Source organism: Lactuca saligna, chromosome 8 (assembly GCF_052625555.1).
Source record: "Lactuca saligna cultivar CGN05327 chromosome 8, ASM5262555v1, whole genome shotgun sequence".
In the NCBI taxonomy this organism is placed as follows: domain Eukaryota; kingdom Viridiplantae; phylum Streptophyta; class Magnoliopsida; order Asterales; family Asteraceae; genus Lactuca; species Lactuca saligna.
Genome location: NC_136424.1, coordinates 215,780,942 through 215,801,300, shown reverse-complemented (window position 1 = coordinate 215,801,300; position 20,359 = coordinate 215,780,942). Strand labels below are relative to the sequence as shown.

Genomic DNA, 20,359 nt, shown 5'->3' with positions numbered 1-20,359 from the left:
AGATAGTCCTTAATAAAACACCCAAATGTAATATTAAGGCTAGGACCCAACACAATATTCAATAACTTAGAAGAGGGATGTCGTAATCCAAGCTATAAAATATTTCAAGGTAGGTGAATGACGATTCACCAATTTTCCACCGTGAAAAAACGAAATAAATTATTAGGTTTTAATTGGTTTTGAAACTCCTAGATTCTTTGAGATTCATTGAAATTTTCAATGACATCTTTCAATCTCGAGTGTGCCCTTCAAGTTTTGTGACCGGGATGCCGATGATCACAAAACAAGATGTGAAGTAACCATGCAAATTACTTTGGTACCCTTAATGTTTATCACTCAATCGATGTGCCGGTTAACCATATGCACTCCACCGACCTATGATAAACCTTAAGTCACCCTTTTCCTACCTTGTTAAGTCCAGGTTAGTGTGTCGGTTAACCACACACTCTCCACTAACGACTTAAACAAAGTGCAAAGTGTAATGTCATGGGCTAGCACCTTATTCACATTTTCCTAAAGCAACTAAGATTGAGAATTTATATAAAAAAAAAAAACATTTAGTTACTTTACAATCATTATACTTTTAATGAGGATTAAGGTCATTGTCTTACCCATTCGGCTAACGACCCTCCACTAGTCAAGGAAGCGGTGGGTGAGAGTGGACACCCATTAAGCTGCTATTTTATCGGCAACAACCTTATACCCCCCTTATAGACCGGCTTCGTGAATGAGGCCTACTAACGGTAAAACGACTTGATCTTATATATATATATATATATATATATATATATATATATATATATATATATATATATATATATATATATATATATATATATATATATATATATATATATTATTAACTTATAATATTATAAAGTATAAGGGTTGAATTTTAACCTTTAAAATTCTAGGGGTTGGAACTAAAGTTTTTAAAGAGAATTTACATGTTCCAAAACTTGAGGGCAAGTTTTGTAACGTTTGAAACTTTTCATCCTTCATAACTTATGAGTTAATGGATTAACAAAATGAGAGACTTTTCATTTTATGTAACCTATGTGTTTAATAATGCACTTTAAAAGTGTGACTTTTGGTAATCCATAACTTGAGGATAAATTATGGATTCCATTAAAACACATCAAGATCAAGAATTAAACTACCAAACAAGTTACAAATAATTCCTATGGATGTTTTATTACTTATGGTTTTATAATAACTTATTTAAAAATGAAATTTTTGGCATGTATTTTTCGGACGTTACAAAACAGGTACTCCCCAAGCTTTTTGAGAAGATGGAACCATTTTGAGTCATATCTTCTGTATTTTACTATAACTATTTTGGTATCAATATACAATGATTGAACACATGTAAATACTTTTACTTTTAAATGCAATGGTTGTTTGTACTTTGATTACTATGATGCATGTACTGTGATACTACAAATAAACGTGATCCACGAACGAGAGATCAGATTAATCAATCAAGACTAATTCTTGGGCTCAAATAAACGGGTTATGAGTAGTAACAAACTGAAACTTTGGGCAAAATCAAAAGTGATTTATTTATGAAGTAAATAATTGATGTTGGGCTAAATAAGAGGTATTGGATTGATTATGGGCTGAACTTTGGGCTTTAATATTGAATTTTTCATATCTGATCTAACAAAAATATCAATGAAAAGTAAATTGACAATTGGAAAATGATTCCAATAGATTTTGAGATTGATAATTGTTCGAATTGTGTAGAAAGATGTCAAATCATGAATCATTCCATGAACTGATCACTTGAATCTTCATGGATTGATTTTGATTCCACTTGTTAGGACACGAAAGCTTGATTTGACATGATGAATAATAAGAACACAATCGACACGATGATTTGGGTGCTAAAAAACATTATCGATCATATTAAGTAGTTACAAAAAGTGTGATCTATATCTAGTTGTAAATAAATAACTCTAAACATAACTCTCCTTGACTACATCTATCAAACACACTCTACAATGAATATGACAATCATTATTTACAACTCCACATGTACAATGCTAAAAACCCACATGTCGAATTGGGTCTTCTAAGTCTTCTCTTGTTATCCTTCATGAAGAACTTTGCATCCCAACATATTATAACATGTGGGAAATTTTCTTATGACTTTGTATGAGACTTGTATGCATCCTAATATATAGTCACTTCTATAGTTCTATATCGTTTGTAGGATATACTTAAGAGATGTAGTTCATAAAGAGTTAGAAGTTGAATTATTTTATATAGATTTAGATGTAGATCCTTTTTTGTAATTCCCTGTGATAATTGTATACATCTTTTAACACTAAAATCCTATTGTTGATCATGTTGATCTTAAAGTTTCAATGTTAAAATACAGGTTTTATGACCTTACATATGGAGACGTTGTTTAGTATCAATTCAATTGTCCACAATAGTATTAACCAAGCGATTTCTTATCAATCTCCTATTTCGACTAGAAGTCGATTGGCTAAGGAAAATTGGTGTGATGTTGGAAGAAATCAAGTATGTAATTTATTCCTTGTTATGATGACCTCGAATAGAGTAAGAAACAAAAATAATAGGTGGAAATTAGTATATTAATACATGAAAAAGGTACGCATGCTTACAAGCCTGTATATGACAGCCTGAATATGACGGTGACAAATTAGCAGATGGGACCCGTTAGAAAATTATGAAGGTATATCAAATGTCGATAAAGATAATTGAAATAAGAATCTATCTGAGTATAACATTTCCAAAATAAATGTGTGTTTTATTATTCTGATGATGGTGAACCTAAAAGTTCTTTTGTGCGGAATGCCTCCTCCAATACCATTGCCAATAATTATTTATAAATGTAACTCACTAATCTGCCACTTCCCTGCAAAATATATTACTATATAACTAGGTGTTGGATCTGTGTGAACATCAACACAAGGGTATTGATCTTACAAATAAGTTTTTAAAAGTTGATATTTGGAAATTATTTAAACAAAGGATGTAAATTTTACCCTAACAACCTTAGGTAAATTCAGAAACAATAGTTGCCGTATAATGAATACCATTTCCTTACTTGTTTGCAAAAGTTGATTTAACTTTAATAGGACTAATTGTATACACAACATGTAAAATATGTTCTGTATGAATTTTATATTAACAAAATAATAATGTCTAATATGAAATAATAATGTTATAATAAAGAAAATAAAACCACATTGTTATATAGCCCAAAAAACACGTAAAAAATACCATACAAACGGGTAGATGTTAATCTAATGGAATTGGAACAACACAAAGAGGGTTGGCCTTTTGCAAGGTGATTCCAAACTTCTCGCTCATGTCAATGTTTTTATCTCTACGTCCAGCATCAATGTTCCAATCGAAACAATTGATTAGTGTTCCTAACATCACAGGAACCATGCGGATAGCAAGTGGCAAACCAGGACATATTCTTCTTCCAGCACCAAACGGGATTAGCTCAAAATCCCGACCCTGAACATCAAGACTTGAGGTCAAGAATCTTTCTGGTTTGAACATCAATGAGTCATCCCACGTGGTTGAGTCTCGCCCTATGGCCCATACATTGACAAGCACTTGTGTCCCCTTAGGCACAATGAAGCCATTGAGTTTGACTTCACTATGAATTTTTCGAGGGATCAACAAAGGGACAGGTGGATGAATCCTTAGTGTTTCTTTCACGATGCACCATAAGTAAGGTAGGTTTAAGATGTCAGATTCTTCTACTATTTTTCCTTTACCAATAACTTCTTCGAGCTCATGTTTTGCTTTCGTCATGATATGTGGGTTGCGTAGTACTTCTGTCATTGCCCATTCTAAGCTGTTTGAAGTCGTATCGGTGCCGGCGGCAAACAGGTCCTACAATTATATAGAATATATAACATGATATTAAAATAATAAAAAAATACCGAATTAATTGTAGCTTGAAATTTAATTGCTTTGCAAATAATTTAATAATACTTCGAGACTTGTACTCTTGTAGGTGTATATCGGTTGTTGCCACGTACTGAAGTCTACAAAATAGTGTGTATGTACTAAATTTTTTAATGAAGGTTGATAGTGCCACGTTTTTTTAAATAAAATCAAACTAATTGAAAAATAATGACAATTAAAAATGAAAGTTCATTTATTTACGGCAATTAAGAACGAAAAGATAATAGTTTGTTCGGTGAAAAGTTGACTTTGACGAAATCGATGAATTTCAGAATTTGACTATATATGTTGATATCTAGATTTTAGGATCAAACAGAATCCCATATAAACTTGTAGTACCACGGTTAATTTTAGTTATGTATTGATGTTTAATGAGGTTTACTAATTTAATGGTAGTTTTTGTATTTTTTCTTAGAGAAATTAAACTTTTTTATACCTTTTGTTCCTATTTTTTCGTACCTATTTAACTTATTTAAGATGATAATAAGTATACAAATTTAGAATCCTAATTAAACTTAAATTAAATTTAATGAAACTTATCACCATCTAAAATAAAATAGGTGGAAGAATAATAGAAATAAAAAGTAAAAGACTATTTAATTTCTCATTTTTTGTATGAATTTGATCTAAATTCAATTTGGTTGAGTTTTTACCAAATTGTGATTCTTAAGTTACTTTGATTATTGATCAATCGGCAACGAAATGGAATACTTTAGTTCCTATTAAGATTAAACCTTTAAAGTGTTAGCTTGGTTTTGTTTCTTAATAAACTCCCGATAAAAGATAAAATATTGAAGTCGATAAACTTTTGTGTATTCTATGTGATTCGTATGTGGAGAATCTTCAGCACTATTTCGATCCAAATCGAGAGATGGTGAAATATCGAGAAATCGGTCTTTATAATTTATCAGAACTTTATTTAGAAAACAACAATTTTTATAGTGGTCCTTATACACACTTATTGTACTACAACTAGAATACCAAATGTCTAAAAAAAATCTAAATCGACATCAGTAATAAATACATAAATAATATCTTTATTATAAAAAATAAAAAAACCGATGTAACCACTGAATATTTTAGGATAATAAAATAAACTATATTTTGTTATTATTTTCGTTTTTTTTTTTTATTTTTTAATTAGACGATCGGCATAAAGGTTTGACATTGTGATCCAACTTGTGTTGACTCCTATTAGAAATTAGAAAATTAGAATACTTAGTTTTAAATCCATCATCACTAACCACGTTGACGATGTTTATAATAAAATAAAATTAGTAGTTAATATATCATTGAAAATATGTGTATTTTATAATTAAGGGTTGATTTAACAGCATTCTAGTTAGTGGTTTTTAATCGAGAAGCATAATCAACTTAATAATATTCTATTACTATTTTTCTTTTTTTTTTTGAAATCAGGATATTATTAAAACTACGGTTTAAAGGAAAAAAAAACCGGACACAAAATAAATAACAAAACAAACTTACAAAATGTTAAAAGATCAATAAAGATTATAGTAATTTTTTTCTTTTGTTTTATAAAATTAATGATATTAAATCAGCGTATTATATTTTCTTCCCTTATTTATATTTAACTATCATTTAAAATTTTATTATATTGTGACAAATTAACATGTTTATGTCCAATAATAACATAAAATATTTAACGCTTGTATATTCTTTTTATTTTTTATTTTTAATTATATACATAATAATCTTATCATAACTTTTATTTAAAATTCATTTTTAATTATCAACTATAAAAACAAATACTTATTTCAAAATGTGCATGTAAACAAAAAAAACATAAACCGAAGCTGTACTCCTATAATACATAGATATTATTATCATTTATTGTATGATATAATATATTTATAATAAAAAAAAAGCCTTATCTAAAATTGTAATTTTCACTTTCAATTCTTGGTAGAAGAAAATCAATACACATGTATTCTACAATCACAATGCAACTTCATGTTATAAATATTAGATAATATCGAGATTTATTTTTAACTCTATTATTATATTAAAAAACAAAAAATGTTTAATTTTCTCATATATTAGTACAAAATATAGTTTAATTGGCAGGAGACAGGAGTCATATGTATTCGACCTAAATCAAGATCCGGGCAAAAACCCAAGAAAAAGATATTTGATACCATAATCAGATTAGGATTATATTCTTAGAGACATGCGTTAAGTAACTTCATATATACCACTTTTGCATTTAAACCTATATTTGAAATAGAAGACGTACCAAAAACAAGCTCTTGATGTGTGCTCGATTAAACTCATCTGGATTCTCTTGACTGATTTTCAGACACAAATCCAATACATCTTCATGCTTGGATCTGTTCATAACTAACCTCTCTTCAATCAATCCCTCAAAAATCTCAAAAATCTTCCCAAAATAATGTGTCATTCTCCTCTTGATCCCTTGTGGATCAATCTTCTTTAACAACGGGAAAAAGTCAACAAGATTTGGCTTTCCGGCCTCGACCATGATGTTTCCAACCAGCTCCCTGAACTCTTTACCGGAATCCTCATACGGGTCTGTTAAATCTATGGAGAAGATAGTGTTGGATAAGAGATTCAGGGTGGTTCTGAAAGCAGCTCGACCGATGTCCACCGGATCTTTGCACAGGCCGGCTTTTCTACAGTATGCCACCAGTTCTTGAACTTTCTTTCTCCGTAAATGTTGGTTAGTATCAAGGGAGTTGCCGGTGAAAATGTTGGTGTTAAGGATCTTGCGTAGAGTCCGCCACTGCGTGGAAACGGGGAGCCAGACGGCGGAGTAATGGGAGTGGTTGTGAGCGTTGAGAGCGTCGGGTATATGGCGGGAGGAGAAAGCAAGGTCTTGCTTTTGGAGGACTTCTTTGGCGGCAGCGGCGGAGGAGATGACTAGTGCGGTGGTGCGACCAAGTTTAAGGAACATAACTGGGCCATAGATCTTGGCGAGATTGGCTAGGGATTGGTGTGGGTGGTCGCCGAGCAAGTGGAGGTTTCCGATGATCGGCAGCGGGGTTGGGCCTGGAGGTAGGTTCTTGGGTTTACCGATCCCAAAAACTGTGGAAATGATTCCGATAAGTGCGTAAGATAAGAACAGACCAAACGCAATAATCACAAACTCCATTACTGTTAGATTTTGCACTTTCACGAGATATGTAGGGGAGTTTATGATATGGTGACGGATATTGTTTAATAAGGTTATCTTAATTCTTTTATTAAATCCTCACATTCAGATAATACTTATTTTATATCATTGCATTCATCACAAATCATACACCAAATCTTTGACTTTCATATCGATATTAAAGTAATAAAAAACTTACTGAATTAATTGTAGCTTGAAGTTTATTTTGCAAATGATTTAATAATACTTCCACACTGGTATTTGCATATTGTTGCTGCCAGAAGTCTACAAAATAGTGTGTACGTACTAAATTTTATCAACGATGATTGATATTGCGATGTTCTTGAAAGACAAAATTACAAAAATGGTCCCTGTGGTTTGTGAAAAGTAACAAACTTAGTCCCTATCTATTTTCTTTGATGTATTTGGCCATTGTGGTTTGTAAAAGTTGCATTGGAGGTCCTTTTTCTTAACACCGTCAATTTCAGCCGTTTGGGGTCATTAAGTTGGGGGGTATATTCGTCTTTTTACATTTGGCGCTCATTTAAGATGGATTAGGCAACGATACGTCATTAACTTATCCTCATTAAGCAGATCCAAGAAACCCCATTCTTCTCCTTTTCACCTTAGCCTATTGATCATCTTGAAGATCTTCATCCTTCATCCATCCCATCCGATTTTAGGTTTTATCAACTGAAAATGGTACTTTGTATGTGGAATTTACGTGGTCCTCATACGATTGCACCCGACCTTGATAAAGATTACAGTAAGTTGTTTCATCTTTTGTTTGGTGTTTCTTGTTTTATATATTCAAGGCTCATCATTTTTCTTTTTCAGATGGTCACGACAATTTCTTCACTTTAAAAATACATCATGGTGGATTTTTTTCAAAGTTCCCAGGAAGAAAGTACGTTGAGGGAAGGTTGGCATTATATGACTTTGTTGACACTGATCTTTTTTCAGTTCATGATCTAAATGACATGATTTGTGAGATAGGGTATTCTGCGGATGACACAATGTACTATCATTATAGAATTCCTAATCTAGACTTAGATTTTGGATTGAAGGCTTTAGGAAATGATCAAGACGTTATATCTATGACTCAATTTGTCCCTCAAAACAGAGTGATTAATGTGTACGTTGAACATGGTTCTACAAGACTTCATACTTACTTCATGTCCCCAAGTAAAGTTGTTATTGAGCAACTGGATGATGATCCTTCTCCTGAGCTTAATAGGATTAGGCCTAAGAAGAAGGGAATTGGTTCATGTAGCAAGAAATTAGACATGAATGTCCCATTTATAGAATCAACTAATCAAGCTCAGAGAGAAGATGGTGTGTATGATTTTTCCATGTCCCTAGTTCCTTTTGAGCCAAACAAACAAGACATGGTTAATGAGTTTAAGGATGATTCGTATTTCCCTATACCAGAAGAAACTGATACAATGCAAGAAATTACAGGTGATATTAATTGCCAGAATCATAGGGAAATGCTAGATGATTTTGAGCCTTTTAGTAGTGATGGATATCAGAATATAGGTGAGTTTGAAAGAGAGGTTGAAGCTGAAGAAGAAGAAGATGAAGAAGGGCATGCAGAGGATTCAAAAGATGATACAGAAGAGCATACAGAAGAAGATGATGATTCTGACTACATTGTTGACCCAGAAGCTATTTTAGATGACTGGGAGGTTGATATGAGAGAGTTTCACAGTTGTGTGGATGAGGTTGAATGGTTTGGACAAGGTCCAAACATAGAATTAGATTTAAATCAAGATGATGATTTAGGTGTGATCAACAATGATGAGTTTGAAAGTGCAGGATATGAGGAAGACCTAAGGAAGAGAATGTTAAAAAAACCTGAACCAGAAGGTGCCTTGTTCTTCCGGGGTAGTTCATGTTACACCATTTTTTGTGGGTCAAGCTTTTAAAACCAAAAAAGATATACAATGTCACGTGAAGATGCTTTCAATAAAAACAAGGAGGGCCCTTTACATGGCAAAAAATGAAAAATTGAGAGTAAGAGTCAAGTGTAAAGGGGTGGTTCCAGATTCCACTGATGGTGGGCCCTCCACTGTAAGTAAAGCCACATCGAAGGGTAAAACTGTAATTTCACAAAAAGATTCTTGTCCTTTTGCTATTCAGATATCTAGATCTACGGAAGAGGAACAATGGTTGGTGAAGACAGTTATTGATGAGCATTTATGCTTACAAAGTAGAAATGTGAAGGCATGTACATCTAGATATCTTCCAAGCACTATTCTCCAAAAAGTGGATTCCAACCCTCGCATCCCAGTAACAGCCTTACAAAAAGAGCTTCAAATGGATTTGGAATTAAGCATATCAAGAATGAAGGTGTTCAGGGCAAAATCGATTGCAAAGGAACAACTATATGGTGACTACGAAAGGAAATATAATTTGCTGAGAGATTACTGTTTGGAGTTACAAACCAATAACCCAGGTACAACAGTGAAGCTAGAAGTGTGTAATGAACCAAATCCTGATGTTCAAACTCGTATTTTCAAGAGGATACACATTTGTCTTGGAGCACTTAAGTTGGGGTTCAAATCTGGAAAAAGGGAATTATTAGGATTGGATGGATGTTTCTTGAAAGGACCACACCCTCGACAAATTCTAACAGCTGTAGGTCTTGATTCCAACAATGGAATATATCCACTAGCATATGCAGTTGTGGAAACTGAGACAACAAGTTCATGGACATGGTTCTTAGAATGCCTTGGTGATGATTTGGATTTGGATACATCATGCAACTTCACTTTTGTATCTGACAGACAAAAGGTATAATACATATAACATAAGTATCTTTTAAAGCTTGTAACAATACTAACTGTAATTTACATTATATGTAGGGCATAATACCTGCAATAGCAAAAGTGTTTCCAAATGCAGAGCATAGATGGTGTTTGAGACATATACATGAAAACATGAAGTTGCAATGGAGGGGAGAAGAGTTTAGAGATCACTTATGGAGGTGTGCTACACATACAACCATTAGGCACTTTGAAAGGTCAATGGATGAGTTCAAAGATTTCAGTGCAGAGGCTCATGAATGGCTAAGTAAGATTCCTCCAGTTCATTGGGCTAGGTCTCATTTCTCAGGTAGAGCCCATTCAGATTGTCTTTTAACCAATTTGTGTGAAGTATTCAACTCTAAGCTAGATCATGGAAGGGACAAGCCTCTAATTACATGTTTGGAGTACATAAGAGTGTACTTGATGAAGAGACATTGCATTGTACAAAAAGAAATTGATAAATGCAAAAGTCTATTAACCCCCACTGCAACTACCATACTTGACACAATCAAAACAGCTGCAAGCAAATATAGGGCACTCTTTTGTGGTTCTAGAAAATATCAAGTGACTGGTATGATGTTTGATCAGTATGTGGTCAACTTGAAAGGGGGTACATGTAGTTGTAGGTATTGGGAGATAACAGGGATAGTCTGCAGGCATGGAGTTTGTGCAATATGGGAACATATTCAAAATGGTGAAAAGGCCCAACAACCTGAATATTGGGTGCATCCTTGTTATAAGCTAGAAACATGGAGGGCAATGTACTGTAACAAAATAGATCCAATCAATGGCAGGAGCATGTGGCCAAAATCTAGATGTCCAACCACTCTTATACCACCTACACATCACACACAAGTAAGTTGAATGTTAGTTAACATAGTTTATTATTCATCCAGTTTTAACATTTCCTTAATATTTTTGTAGGTTGGAAGGCCAAAGAAAAAGAGGAGGAGGGCTATAGATGAGGCTAGTAACCAATCAAAAAACCTATCTAGGAAATTCTTGACTGTTACTTGTTCCAAGTGTCATAACAAAGGACATAACTCTAGAACATGTAAGGGGCAAGGGGGGTCAAGTCAGAGAGTAGTGGGTGGATCAAGTCAAGGTGGTGTGGGTGGATCAAGTAAAGATGCATTTAGTGGAACAAGTCAAGGTTCAGTGGGTGGATCAAGTGAAGATTTCATGGGTGGGTTAAGAGCAAAGAAGATAGACAAGGGAAAAAAAGCCTCAAGTAGGACCTAAGTGAAGTTGGATACAAATGAAAGCATGACTAATCAAGTTATTTGGATACCTTTTGTTTAAGATTATAAACTTGTGTTGATGCTTTTGTTAAAACATGTTTAATCTAGATAATTACATCTTTTTGCAACTACCTAAATTAGTGATGTAATCAAGTTGATAATAGCCATATGTCATGCTACATTTCTGGTTATAATGATCTCAGTTATCATGTTTTGATATGGTGTGTTTCTCATTCCATTCCATTGTTTAATAATGACCAAAACTCATTCCATTCCATTGTTTGATAATGTCCAAAACTCATTCCATTCCATTGTTTGATAAATGACCAAAACACATTCCATTCCATTGTTTACTTATAGGGCTTTGATTTTGTATTTTTCTCATTCCATTCCAATCTTTGATAAATGGACACAACTTATTCCATTCCAATCTTTGATAAATGGACACAACTCTTTCCATTCCATTCCAATATTCCTAATCAATAATAAAAAAAAAAAAACAATGCTTTATAATTAACATAAGACAAAATGCCATTAAACTGATTAACTAAAACCATACATTACATTAAGATTCTAATACATGACATCCCATCCCAAAATCAACTGGTAATATCCCATTCTAGTTCTACACACCATCCGACATTACATATCCAAAATACACTGACCAAATACATCCCCAAATCCAACTACTACTTAGTGCATACGTATATAAACGAAAAAAAAGAACCAAGACAGAATAAGCATCCACTTGAGCTTCACAACATCTGCACGAGCTTGAATCAACATCATTTGAACATTGTTCATTCTCCTCAGCAAGCCAGGAATCACCTCCACAGCTCTATGGCACATTGGATCATCCACCCACCCAAGAAATGGACAGCTTCGACCATTTCGAGCACAAGACCAGAATCGCCTTCCCGGGTTGAGGTCCGTCCAAGATGTGACTCTCACAGCAACACTTCCACACGTACAAATCACCATTCTTGCAAGAGAGGAGAGCTTCGATCTTTCAGAGATGCTAGCTTGATTTTTGTGAACGTTGGTTAGGGCTTATTAAAGGGGGTGGAGAAGCAAACGTAAAAAAACGAATATACCCCTAACTTAATGACCCCAAACGGCTAAAATTAACAGTGTTATGAAAAAGGACCTCCAATGCAACTTTTGCAAACCACAATAGCCAAATACATAAAAAAAAATAGATAGGGACTAAGTTTGTTACTTTTGACAAAACATAGGGACCATTTTTGTAATTTTGTCTTCTTGAAATAAAATCAAACTAATTGAAAAATAATGAGAAAACAAAAATTTCAAGAAAGATCAAATGTACAAACCAAAAATTTCAAGAAAGATTAAATCATAAAAATGTGTCATGTAACAGAAAAAAAAAATACACCGAAATGTGTCACGTAACTAACAAATAAAAAATAAAAAAAAAAAAAAAAAAAAAAAACTGAAGTTTTAATTTTCACTACAATACATAGATTTTTCTTTATCATTTATTTTATGATATAATAAACTAATCTAAAATTGCAATTATTGCTTTCACTTCTTGTTATAAGAAAATCAATAGACATGTATTCCGCAATCACACTATATATATGTTATAAATATTAGATAATATTGACATTTATTTTTAATTTTATTAATAAATAAAAAACAAAAAAGTTTTTTTTTTTCTTTTTCATATATTAGTACAAAATATAGTTTATTTGGCAGGAGATAGGAGTCATATGTATTCGACCTAAATCTAGATCGAGGCAAAAACCCAAGAGAAAGATAATCAGATTATGGTTAGAGTCTTAGAGACATGCCTTAACAACCAATTAAACTACATATATACCACTTTTTCATTTGACCCTATATTTGAAATACAAGAAAATTAAATAATTTACGTACCAAAAATAAACTTTTGATGTGTGCTTGACTGATCTCATCTGGATTCTCTTTACTGATTTTCAGACATACGTCCAATACATCATCATGCTTGGATCTAGTTCATCTCTAACCTCTCTTCAATCAACTCCTCAAAAGTCTCAAAAATCTTCCCAAAATAACGTGTCATTCTCCTCCTGATCCCTTGTGGATCGATCTTCTTTAACACCGGGAAAAGTCAACCAAATTTGGCTTTTCGGCCTCGAACATGATGTTTCCAACTAGCTCCTTTAACTCTTTACCGGAATCCTCATACGGGTCTGTTAAATCAGCGGAGAAAATAATGTTGGATAAGAGATTCAGGGTGGTTCTGAAAGCAGCTCGACCTATGTCTATCGGATCTTTGCGCATGCTGGCTTTTCTGCAGTATGCCACGAGTTCTTGAACTTTCTTTCTATGTAAATGTTGGTTGATATCAAGGGAACTAGTTGGTGAACATGGTGGTGTTAAGAATCTTGCGTAGAGTGCGCCACTGCGTGGAAACGGGGAGCCAGACGGCAGAGTAATGGGAGTGGTTGTGGGCGTTGAAGGCGTCGAGGATATGGCGGGAGGAGAAAGCAATGTCTTGCTTTTGGAGGACTTCTTTGGCAGTAGCGGCGGAGGAGATGACTAGTGTGGTGGTGCGACCAAGTTTAAGGAACATAATTGGGCCATAGATCTTGGCTAGATTGGCTAGGGATTGGTGTGGGTGGTCGCCGAGCAAGTGGAGGTTTCCGATGATTGGCAGCGGGGCTGGGCCTGGAGGTAGGTACTTGGGTTTACTGATCTCAAAAACTATGAAATTGACTCTGATAAGTGTGTAGGAGAAGAAAAGACCAAGGACAATAATCCCAAACTCCATTCATGGTAGATTTCACACTTACGCTAAATATGCTATGATATGGAGACGAAGATTGTTTAACACGGTTATCTTGATTCTTTTATTAAACCTACACACTCACTAACTCACATAACATTTGTTTTATACCATTGCATTCACCCAAAATCATAGACCAAATCATTGACTTTAATACCCATATTTATTTGAGCATTAAATGGATACTTTTAATATTATTTTCGATTTTATTTTATTTTATTTTAGTAAAAAAAAAATCGTTAGAAGGATATATTGTTATACTAAGACAATCCACATCCCACATCATTGCAAAACTATTAACATTTTAATTGTCTCACATGAACTTTTGTATTTACTATCTACATCACTACAATAACAATTCTTTGGTAATGAAATTCAGTGCTACATCAAAAACTAATTTATCAGGCTTGATTTGATACTCATCTTTTCAGTTCCAAACAGATCTTTCTGGCTGAATGGACCGGAAAGACTGTTTGATTTGCACAAAATAAAAGGTCTTTTCCGGTAAGATATATCTTTCTCAGAAAGCCCCAGAATCATGTCTTTCTGGTTGAATGGGCTGGAAAGACAATTATACACCAAACTCCGCATTTCTCTTTCTTTATTGGATTATTAATTTTTTTAAATAACTTTTTTAAAATTTATTTTCTATTGAATTATTACTTTTTTTCATCATTCAGCATAGTCAATCATATGTACAATTAAACAGTATGGTTTCTTTCCTAGTCAGAAAACTTTCTCAGACATCACTTTACCAGACAGTACTTTCTCAAATAGCAACTATCAAGCGGGACTTATATATATATATATATATATATATATATATATATATATATATATATATATATATATATATATATATTAAAAGTTATATAAAGAGAGAAAGGAGAGAGTTCCATTCAGCACAAAAAAAAAGGTGAACATAGGAGAATGAATCTCAGTCATATATTTATTTAACACTTGATCATATATTTATCAAATCAAACATGTTTTTTGTAATTATACTGATCATTACTTTAATATATACAAAAATATAGTTTTTTTTTGTTATTTTAATTTTTAAGAAACTATTTTTATTGAAAAATTATTTTAAATATATCAAAATTCATAATTTTTATTCTCTATAACTAGATGTCAATATTAATATAGTTTTAAGATAAAATAAAAATTTTATATTTTTTTATAGTTTTAGTTCTCTTTATTCGTAAGTAAATAAAAGTGTATTAGATTTTTGTTACAGGACATTTGTTATTCACTTATGAATAAAAAATTTATTTATTTTTTTTATAATTTAAGTATCAAATAAATATGAATATAATACGTAATAAAGTTTTCTTACCTAAAATATTTTTTTCATCATCTTTTGTCAGTTGTTATATTTATATATGAATAAAACATTCATTAACTCTCGCCAAATACTGTATTCGTATAAGAATAAAACACGTATCAGATTTTTTGATATAGTTCATTTTTTACTCTTATATGACTAAGAGTATGTTAATAAAAGACGAAATGTTTTGAAAATTCAACTATTTATTCATATATGAATAACAAATTAATTGTAACAAAATTCTGATAAACGTGTTATTCATATATGAATACAAATGGTGACGAGAGCTAATATATGTTTTATTCATATATGAATAAAATATTGATCAGAGATGATTTTTTATTAAAAAGTTTTTTACATATTATATTCATATATGAATAATACTTGAACTGTAAAATAAACAAGCATATTTTCATTCATAAATGAATAACAAATGTATTATAATAAAAAAAATCTAATATATTTTTATTTATTTATAAATAACGAGAGTTAAAACTATATTTATTTTTATTTTATCTTAAAAATATGTCAATATACATGCATATATTTATAGAGAATAAAAAATTATAAATTTTGATATATTTAAAATCATTTTTCGACAAAAATAGTTCTTTAAAACTTAAAAAAAAAATAGTTTTTATTTATTTGTTGAGGTAATGATTAACATAGTTTAAGGAAAAATGTTATGTTTCAAAACACACATGTGTTCCTTTCCCCTTTCTGCCTGTACGATAGAAGACTTTACAACAAAAATAAATGATTGGTTAATAATGATTCATCCATTTTCAACCTTTTTAAATTTTCAATTGAACTTATCTCTCTCTCTCTCTTTCTATATATATATATATATATATATATATATATATATATATATATATATATGATGAATTGAAATAAAGAACAATTATTAACAAGGAACCAATGAATCAATTGTAAGCATCGAAATTTATAGCGATCAACGGCTAAGGGATTGGATATACACTTATACATTGGATATACATACATCGGATTATACCATAAAACTCATATTTATAGAAAAAAAAACACCTCTTTTTTGTTTAAAGTTTTTAAGCCAAGTTTTTTATCAGAAAAAAATTGAATATACCATTGTTCACGATTTTTTGTCATCTTTCCATAGAGCTTCATGTTGAACTTTAATTAGCGATGAAATTCAACCGATCACGTCAACAACGGATTATGAATGGAGTGAACCGCATATTAACTTACTTCCATCCCTTTAATCCTTTATACACTGTGGCCTTCATAAAATTTTGCCATTTTGAAAAAAATAACTGAAAAAAAAAGTGACATACAGACATTACTAATTGAACTTTTAAAATAATATATATATATATATATATATATATATATAGAGAGAGAGAGAGAGAGAGAGAAACTCATCATGATTAAGATTATATATAAAATATAATTATAATAAAATATATCAATATAATTGTAAATTGGTAATAGAATAAAGAGCAATGCAATTGTAATAATATATATAATTATTAAAGGCTTTGAATATCTGTTTAGTCAACAATTGTAAAAGGAAATAAAGCACCATTATAGGTGATTATATATATATATATATATATATATATATATATATATATATATATATATATATATATATATATATATATATATATATATATATATATGAAGAGTCAATTGAGAGAAAAAAAAAGGTTGAGAATGGAGGAACCATTATCAACCAATCATTTAATGAGCTTAAAAACATAAACACACTGTGACAAACATGTAAATAATCCAAAACATTAAACCGTTTAAGGCATTTCTGTAATTTTATCGTACATCAGGTACCCGAACCTCAGGTCTATCTTGAAGAGCCAAGATACCCCCTGCAACTGATCGAAAATATCATCTTGATGGGTTTTGAGCATTCTAACACTCCTATGGTGTACATGTAAACCTATAAACCTTGGATCTATGTTTTCTCTATTATACATGTAAATATTTAATATTCCAAGATTTAATCCTAACTAGCATAATATGAAACAACTATACTACAAAGCCTAGTTAGATGACATACCTTTTGATGGAGCTTGAAGTTTTGAACCTTCATGAGCTTAGTGCCCCAAGTGTTGCAGCTCAAATAGAATCACACAACACCAAAAACAACTTGGAATAACTTGAGAATAAGGATACTTAGGTTCACACTTGAAATTGACTCACTCTTGTTTTCTTACACACTCTAGTGTCCATTTCATTAACCAAAGACATCTTTATATAGTGTGGAGGATTAGGGTTACATTCATGTAAACCCTAATACCCATGACCTTTCATTTCCATAGGATCCATGGGTTAAACAGTCGATGGACTATCCATGAAAGCTTAGCCCAACCTAAATGAACATGGCCCACCACATATATATATATATATATATATATATATATATATATATATATATATATATATATAAGAGTCCATGCTAAACTTGACTCACTCTTGTTTTCTTGCACACTCTAGTGTCCATTTCATGAACCAAAGACCTCTTTATATAGTGTGGAGGATTAGGGTTACATTCATGTAAACCCTAATACCCATAACCTTTCATTTCCATAGGATCCATAGGTTAAACACTCCATGGACTATCCATGAAAGCTTAGTCCAACCTAAATGAACATGGCCCACCATATATATATATATATATATATATATATATATATATATATAAGAGTCCATATTTAATTAGTTCCTTTTGATCACTAAATTAATTCTTGATCAATACTAATTAAATAATATGATTTCATATTAATATATTAGAACTTATAATATATTAATATAAATTGTAAGTATCCTTTTTCTCATTTAGTTTATCCAATTGTTCCGATGACATGCAACCCAAATGGACCATGCTACTCTCGATTTGAATACATACCAATAATATTTATAGACTTAGACATCTAATCCAACTGTCTCCCACTTGGATAAGTCTAAAACTATTATTGTGTATGACTCCAAAACCCGACTAACAATCGTAGCTCTTAAAGTTGTTGTCAAACTCTGACCTAGTCAATGACTTGTCCATTAGATAAGGGATCATATATTCCTCCATTCTAGATATCATATGGACTAAGACATGGATTATAATCATTCTCTCTGTCAATTTGTTGTTTCCCAATTTCCGATTTATGACGACTGACTAATTGAACAAATCAAATTAGTCCAGGCTTAGCCAAGAACTTAGGGGTGTCATCACTAAATTATTGAAGGCCCACATATATCGCTTTTATCCCTCCAAGGGTAAAAGGAATGGATAAACTTCGACTCATATGCTTGTTCTACTACTTGTTGAATCATACACAAAGGCACGTTTTATAACATCAAGTTACCAATGTGTTTTTGTACAATCAATGTATAACTAACTCATAGTCAACATTTCATATTTCTAGGTTTGAAGAATATAAGATATTATCATCTCATGATCACTCGAGATAAAATCCATGAAGTGATTCAAATGAGCATGGGTTTAATCCAATACTCAGAACTTATGAGCACTCATGAATGTTGTAGCAACTCTCGCTATGTCCAACATCTTAGACATCTACAAGACAATTTCATGACAATCTTGCCTTAATACCTACTTCCAACGTATTATCGACTGTGAATGATTTGAATAACTTAGTCATTCGGGAAGAATGACCTAGTTATTCTGGAAGTCAAAACATGCAAAGTGAAACACAAGAATAATTAGATCCAATATGGTGCCAGATGTTATGAATATAAATAAAACACCTTTTATTTATCACCATACTTATTACACATTATTCATTGTATAATGTTTCAATTAATCAACTTTATACTTGAATCAAAACAATAATCATGCCATGATCTAAGCATGCACACTATGTTTGTCCAAACAATAGTTATGCCATACACCAAGTATGTACACTATGTTTGTCTATCATCTTTACTTTGTGGAATAGATCGATTGAACATAATTCCAATGATTCTCATTTGACAATCCCAAATCCTTACCGCAAATGTAAGAATTCCAAATTCCTGTCATTTACCGAAATCTGTTAGATTTTAAACTTATATGCATTGATCCTCTTTGTAATGATTATGCACAAAGTCATAAAGACTTGGCAACAGACATTACAGAGTATTCCAATGGAGATCAATCCCAGGGGAACGAAGTCTCATATTCAAAATACATTGCTTTAAACATCCTTCCTGCATTAATTTTTCTAATCTTACATAGATTGAATAACTTCCACCTATGGAGACATCTCCATATTCCCATTTTGACTATCACTTCTAAACAAGAGTTGCCTCTTTTCAGAATATATTAATATGGTCCTTCAAAAATTTACACTATTCTTCCAACTGTCCATGAGCAACCAATATTTGGTAAACCTTAGATTGTCCTCGACCATTGCTTAATCATTTTAGTCATATTCAATTCTAGATTTTCCCCCTCTTAATGCCCTAGGCATTTGGAAAATTTAGAAAGGATAAATATTATAACACATGTAATCGGTCCTATATTCGAAGCATATGGGATACGATTCATGATGTCTCACATAAAGACATGATCCTAGATCAGTCTTTTGCTACAATAAATTTTATTTTCCATTTTTTCATAATTCGACTATCAAGAGGGATGTCGTAATCATAATCGAATTCTAAGAACGCAATATATATAGAATTTCCTTAAGTTGAGCCATTCCAACATAAAATTCATATATATATATATATATATATATATATATATATATATATATATATATATATATATATATATATATATATCTTTGACTAAAGATGATTAAAATCTCAATCTAAGCTTTTTAGAATTGAAATGAAGTATAATTTCATCTCCCTTAATTATAACAAAACAACTTTTCCTAATTGAAACTTTTGTTTTCTATAATTAATATTGCTAACTTGCAACACTTATTACAATTATCATGCTCCCACTAACATGATGATTATTAGCATAACACTTATGCTCCCACTAGCTTTGACATGTACTCAGAAATCAGTTGGACTTCTAGAAATCAATACTTTATTGACTTTCTTATCAAGGTTCAGACTTCTGATACAAGATGCTTTTATAAAACTTTATCAAAA

The 20,359-nt window shown here is 31.6% G+C and overlaps 3 protein-coding genes and 1 pseudogene across 4 annotated transcripts; 2 read left to right on the top strand and 2 right to left on the bottom strand.

The window, feature by feature from the left end:
• Window positions 1-3,178: 3,178 nt before the first annotated feature.
• On the bottom strand, window positions 3,179-7,376 carry LOC145008719 (7-ethoxycoumarin O-deethylase-like). Of its 2 annotated transcripts, XM_078967317.1 has the most exons (3): window positions 7,290-7,376; window positions 6,215-7,023; window positions 3,179-3,882 (listed from the first exon to the last, which is right to left on the bottom strand). In XM_078967317.1, exons 2-3 carry the CDS (start codon window positions 6,890-6,892, stop codon window positions 3,274-3,276), a joined length of 1,287 nt encoding a protein of 428 aa, XP_078823443.1. In that variant the 5' UTR covers window positions 6,893-7,023; window positions 7,290-7,376; the 3' UTR covers window positions 3,179-3,273. The 2 variants fall into 2 exon arrangements, with proteins under 2 accessions (XP_078823443.1, XP_078823444.1); XM_078967318.1 differs by lacking the exon at window positions 7,290-7,376 and having other exon boundaries at window positions 6,215-7,159.
• Window positions 7,377-9,082: 1,706 nt separating this feature from the next.
• LOC145010490 (uncharacterized) lies at window positions 9,083-9,892 on the top strand. Its single transcript, XM_078969023.1, has one exon. The coding sequence runs from the start codon at window positions 9,083-9,085 to the stop codon at window positions 9,890-9,892; it is 810 nt and encodes a 269-aa protein (XP_078825149.1).
• A 69-nt stretch (window positions 9,893-9,961) lies between these two features.
• Window positions 9,962-11,204, top strand: LOC145008720 (uncharacterized). Its single transcript, XM_078967319.1, has 2 exons — window positions 9,962-10,755; window positions 10,825-11,204. The coding sequence occupies exons 1-2, from the start codon at window positions 10,033-10,035 to the stop codon at window positions 11,140-11,142; spliced, it is 1,041 nt and encodes a 346-aa protein (XP_078823445.1). The 5' UTR covers window positions 9,962-10,032; the 3' UTR covers window positions 11,143-11,204.
• Window positions 11,205-12,412: 1,208 nt separating this feature from the next.
• On the bottom strand, window positions 12,413-13,914 carry LOC145010489 (geraniol 8-hydroxylase pseudogene; annotated as a pseudogene).
• Window positions 13,915-20,359: the final 6,445 nt, after the last annotated feature.

Coding starts and splice junctions, on each gene's coding strand:
- LOC145008719 (XM_078967318.1), bottom strand. CDS start 7,090: ATGGAGTTTGTGATTATTGCGTTTGGTCTGTTCTTATCTTACGCACTT. Junction 3,883..6,214: donor ACATCAAGAGCTTGTTTTTG/GTACGTCTTCTA, acceptor ATATAATTGTAG/GACCTGTTTGCCGCCGGCAC.
- LOC145010490 (XM_078969023.1), top strand. CDS start 9,083: ATGGCAAAAAATGAAAAATTGAGAGTAAGAGTCAAGTGTAAAGGGGTG.
- LOC145008720 (XM_078967319.1), top strand. CDS start 10,033: ATGAAGTTGCAATGGAGGGGAGAAGAGTTTAGAGATCACTTATGGAGG. Junction 10,756..10,824: donor CACCTACACATCACACACAA/GTAAGTTGAATG, acceptor ATATTTTTGTAG/GTTGGAAGGCCAAAGAAAAA.